Source organism: Pangasianodon hypophthalmus, chromosome 29, assembly GCF_027358585.1.
Source record: "Pangasianodon hypophthalmus isolate fPanHyp1 chromosome 29, fPanHyp1.pri, whole genome shotgun sequence".
Lineage (NCBI taxonomy): Eukaryota > Metazoa > Chordata > Actinopteri > Siluriformes > Pangasiidae > Pangasianodon > Pangasianodon hypophthalmus.
The window spans coordinates 4,364,226-4,369,225 of record NC_069738.1 but is presented as its reverse complement, the minus strand read 5'-3'; the positions used below and the strand labels follow the sequence as shown (position 1 = coordinate 4,369,225).

At 41.6% G+C, this 5,000-nt stretch overlaps 1 protein-coding gene across 1 annotated transcript in view; it reads left to right on the top strand.

Annotated features, from left to right (window-relative positions):
- The window catches only part of rangap1a (RAN GTPase activating protein 1a), an 11,337-nt gene that overhangs the window by 3,084 nt on the left and 3,253 nt on the right, over window positions 1-5,000 (top strand). Inside the window, exons 4-11 of the mRNA XM_034301526.2 lie at window positions 145-204; window positions 726-905; window positions 2,538-2,672; window positions 2,790-2,948; window positions 4,103-4,216; window positions 4,413-4,512; window positions 4,621-4,705; window positions 4,809-5,000. The exon at window positions 4,809-5,000 is cut by the window's right edge and continues 7 nt beyond it. Coding sequence (XP_034157417.2) covers window positions 145-204; window positions 726-905; window positions 2,538-2,672; window positions 2,790-2,948; window positions 4,103-4,216; window positions 4,413-4,512; window positions 4,621-4,705; window positions 4,809-5,000 — 1,025 coding nt within the window. The remainder of the gene's footprint in view (window positions 1-144; window positions 205-725; window positions 906-2,537; window positions 2,673-2,789; window positions 2,949-4,102; window positions 4,217-4,412; window positions 4,513-4,620; window positions 4,706-4,808) is intronic.

Below are 5,000 nucleotides of genomic sequence, written 5' to 3'. Positions count from 1 at the left end.
CTCACACAATCTCACACTGGCTCATACTATCTCACAGTGTCTCACACTGTCACACGCCACATTACACCCTGAAGCCCCTGAACTCCACTGGAATATTTATGACTCTGAGTGTTAATAATGAGAGAATGTCTGTGTTTACTGCAGTGCTGTTACTGGAGTGATATGTTCACGGGCCGCCTGCGTTCAGAGATCCCTCCTGCTCTGGTAAGACCTGCTGGAGCAAAACACACCCTCACACACACACACACACACACACACACACACACACTCGGTCCTTTTAAGCATGCAGTGTACTCAGTGCTAAACTGGAGTCTATACACTTCCATTACTTAGCTACATTAGCCTCGTAGCTTGAATGCAAAATTAAAGACAAACATAGACTACAGGTGAACAAACCTAGATGTTTAAAAGGAAGGAGATGTTCAGGAAATTACTTAAGAATCACAAATAACTTTATTTATATTAACATTTTGTACATTTATTCCATTATTTATATGTGATATATTTTTAAATCAATCTTGAGAACTTTTCTGCCAAGCCTGAGAGAAAAGTGACGCTGGTTGGTTGTAGGTTGATTTTGTGGTTTTTTTTCTTATTATTTTTACCACAATTGTAATCACTCAGGACATGTTTGAGGTTGCACTGAAACTAGTGTTTGGTTATGTCTCTCTCTCTCTCTCTCTCTCTCTCTCTCTCTCTCTCTGTGTATCTGTGTGTGTATCTAGACATCTCTGGGTGCAGCTCTAATATCCGCCGGCGCTCAGTTAAAGGTGCTGGATCTGAGCGATAACGCGTTCGGACCCGATGGCGTGAAAGGCATCGAGACGCTGCTGAAGAGCTCAGCGTGTCACACACTGCAAGAGCTGCGCCTTAACAACTGCGGGATGGGCATCGGGGGAGGAAAGGTGAGAGAAACGTTAAGGTGCAAATCTACTTCACTTTCACCACACGCAGCTGTTCACATCCTCGCTTGTTTATCTTATGTACGTCTGGAGGATTAAACCCACCGTCCACTAGATGACACGTCAGAGCCAAAACATCTCTGTCCATCGATTTCACGCACAGTAACGTTAAACAGAACGATGAGCTCCGTTTCTCTTAAAACGTTCTGCTGTTGTTGTGATGGTTGTCATGATCTACGTCTCAAATCAAAACCCCTCACAGTACATTCAGGAACACTGACTAATCCAGAAAATCCAGAAGACTGGATGAAGCAACTGTAATAGGATAAGTGTTAGTGTTAGTACTCAATAACAGTCTAGGAAAGTACACAAGTATGCGATTTGAGACACAGTATTAGTTTGTTTAGTGAGTCGTGGACACGGTGTCACATGGTGCTATACTGTCTCCACTATATATGTTTGTACTGCACCATGTGGACGAGCCGTGTTGATTTGTGAGGACGTGCACAAGCAACACACCAAATGACTGCAGGATCTGTGCGGCGGCCATCTTGCCTACATGTACAATTAGTTAAATTTGCCTTTACTGAAACAGCGTAAATCTCTAAAATCTCACTGTACCAAATGACTAAAAACTGCTACACTGCTTTTTTTTTTATCGATATAATCAAAGCTTTGGCATCATATTTTAAGCATTAATCTTCATAAAGGGCTTTAACCTATAACGCAATAATAATTACTGGTGCAGAAGTTGTAAGTTCCTCACTGGCAGCCATGTTTTTAATGTACTGCAGGGTAAGTTGTGTTTTATGTAAGGAGTAAAATAATTAATTAATTAATTAATAGGAAAATAAGCAATGACGAGGTGGTGTGATGAAGCGGAGTTACAGTAATCATCCTGACGTGGATTATTTCCCTAAAATGATGCAATTGTTGTTCATAATAATACAATATCAACAACATACCAATAACAGTTGGTTATTTATAGTTATAGTCAGTGTTGTGTAATATCCTCAAAGTGCTGACACTGGAGACTCCTTCCATAAATATGAAGTAAACTTCTCCTTACAGACATCACCACCATCATATATCTTCAAATACACGCGCTTTTCTTTCTTTTTTCTTTTTAAAATCTGTTTATTATTACACTTTGATTACAATGGAGCGCCCACCATAAGTCGCTGAGAATGAGCTGTTACTATAGAAACGATAACGTATCCGAACGAGCGCATTAATATAAACCTGCGCTACTGTCAGAGCTGCTGTTTATGGAAAAGTCATCAACACCTTCTGACCAATCAGAATCCAGAATTCAACAGTGCTGTGGATTAAAGTTTAATATGCTTCATCAAAATGTCTGCGTGTTTGTGCAGAAATTGCCTACATGCTGTAATTTTATTTACTGATGCACATTTTTAACCAGGTGTTAATTGCTGCCGTGGTTGTGTATCAGTAGTGGTTTCAGAGCACTTAATTATGTTATCATTATTCACTTCAAAAATTGGACTTCTACAACGGCACAGTCAGAATGTGGTGAAAATCTAGGCTTCGTTGTTCCACGATCTCAGTAGATTTTTTTTTTTTGAAGGCATTCACGTCTCACTGTGGCTTTATTGTTTCCTACGCACGCTTCAGATCCTGGCAGCGGCCCTGACACACTGCCATAAAGAGTCGAGTAAGCTCGGCGCCCCTCTGAGGCTGAAGATCTTCATCGCAGGACGGAACAGACTGGAGAACGACGGAGCCACGGCGCTGGCTCAGGCCTTTCAGGTGACATGAACTAACCCCACAAAAAGCCACAGCAGCAAAGCTAAAGGTTTAGAATGAGACGAGCTGAAATTCCTCATGTGCTGACTGTATAACGGTAATAAATCTGCATGTCCACAGTTGATCGGCAGTCTGGAGGAAGTCCACATGCCTCAGAACGGCATCAACCACCCCGGAGTGACGGCTCTGGCCAACGCCGTGCAGCACAACCCCCAGCTCCGAGTGCTCAACCTCAACGACAACACTTTCACCAAGAAAGGAGCCATCGCCATGGCGCAGGTGTGAACGCGCGGCACGATACAGCTTCATCATCATCATCATTATCATTGTCATCATCATTAACAACAACACACCATTCTACATGTCACACAGCCTTGCTTTGATCAAATATAATTAAAAAAAAAAAGCGATTCTGCGTTCATTGGAGTACACTGCTTTGAGTTATTGCTCAAAAATATGCCAAAAGAGAACTCTTCTTGGTTCCTGGATTAAAGATGAGCTAATCGACATGACTCTGGAATGATTAACACCGTCGATGTGTAGATGTTTTGAGCTCTCCTGTATAAACTGATGCTCTCTGGAAACCCCGCCCCCTTCCCTCATCTCACATTAGTAATATTTCACCGATCTCTCGTCTCGTCTCGACTCGATTCCATCGATTCCATCAGTGTATGTTCAACTGAGCTAACATTAGATAAGTATATAGTTATCATCAGTTAATGATGTTTATTAGGGATGCTGCTGAAATATTTCTTCTGAAACGGCTCTTCTGACAGGAAAAAAAAGCATTTTTTTCAACTAAGTCTAAAATCCAACACTTGACAAATAATTTAAATAATTAAGAAGTAATGAAAGTAATTCAGAAGGCTTTCTAGCTATAATTATGTTAGTTGTAGATTCTAGCTGCCTCAACCCCTATTTTGCTCAGTGACACTGAGGTAGCAGTTGGCCAAGTAAAAAATAACGCTAAGTAAGGCCCGAGCCTGGGTGGGATGGCCAAAGGAGAAGAGTACTTAACATTCGTGTTCCTCAACTTAATCCGGTTCATATGAAAGTATTTAAATGTCCTTTAAATATTTAAATGTCCTGTATTTAAATGTGCAGGGTGTGTTCAGAGACAGGACATATATTACAGAAAATAAAAATGCCTGCTACATTCGTTTGAACCTCTACTACAAATAAGTACAAATATTTTTCTGGAAAGCAGACACATTTTAAGCTGCACTTATTGTCAAGGAAATACTTTCTTCCTCCAAAATTAGGAAGAGAAAGTACAAACCAGAGGAATGATTCAGTTGTAACCAGTCAGTTGTGAAGAGTTATAGATAACAATATAGATAACATAGTGTGGGTTAAGCAGATTCATTGGTGTGTGTGTGTGTGTGTGTGTGTGTGTGTGTGTGTGTGTGTGTGTGTGTGTGTGTGTGTGTCAGGCTCTGAAGCACCTCCGCAGTGTGCAGGTGATAAACTTCGGTGACTGTTTGGTTCGCTCTGAGGGAGCCTTCGCCATTGCCGAGACTCTGAAAGATGGCCTTCCCATTCTCAAGGTACTGAAACTCGAACTCATTAGACCACGAACGTGCGATTGCTCGACTACAACATCATCAGAAATGCTCATCAGTGATATCAGTGGACTGTAGACTGGTTTATAGTAACTAGGAGTAGCTGGCAACTCTCTACTGGTGTGCATGTACATGTAAATAGTGATCTGTTACGATATATTTCTCCTTTCTTATTGTTTAGGAGCTGAACCTGTCGTTTGGGGAGATCACAGGAGAGGCTGCTCTGGCTGTTGCAAAAGCAGTAAAGCACAAAGACCAGCTAGAGAAACTCGACCTCAATGGTAATACACACCCTTCCTCTTACAGAGATCTGAGCATCCTTTTAATATTGTTTGTGTATGAATAATAATTGTGTGTGTGTGTGTGTGTGTGTGTGTGTGTGTGTGTAGGTAACTGTATTGGTGAGGAAGGGTGTGAGAACCTCCGGGAGCTCATGCAGAGCATGAACATGGACAACCTCCTGGCCTCTCTGAGGTACACATCATTTACAATAAAACAGTTATTATAATTGAAGAAACTGAAGAAAACCATGACCTCACTTCCTGTGAACCTTAACATTCTCTCACTCCATATACAGTGATGACGAAGGAGAGCCAGATGATGACGATGATGATGATGGCGAAGATGATGAAGAGGAGGAGGAGGAGGAGGATGATGATGATGATGAGGAGGAGGAGGAAGAGAAGGGGGAGGATGAGGAAGAAGATGATGAAGATGATGATGAAGAGGAGGAAAATGAGGAAGAGGGGGAAGATGAGCCCAGTGCAAC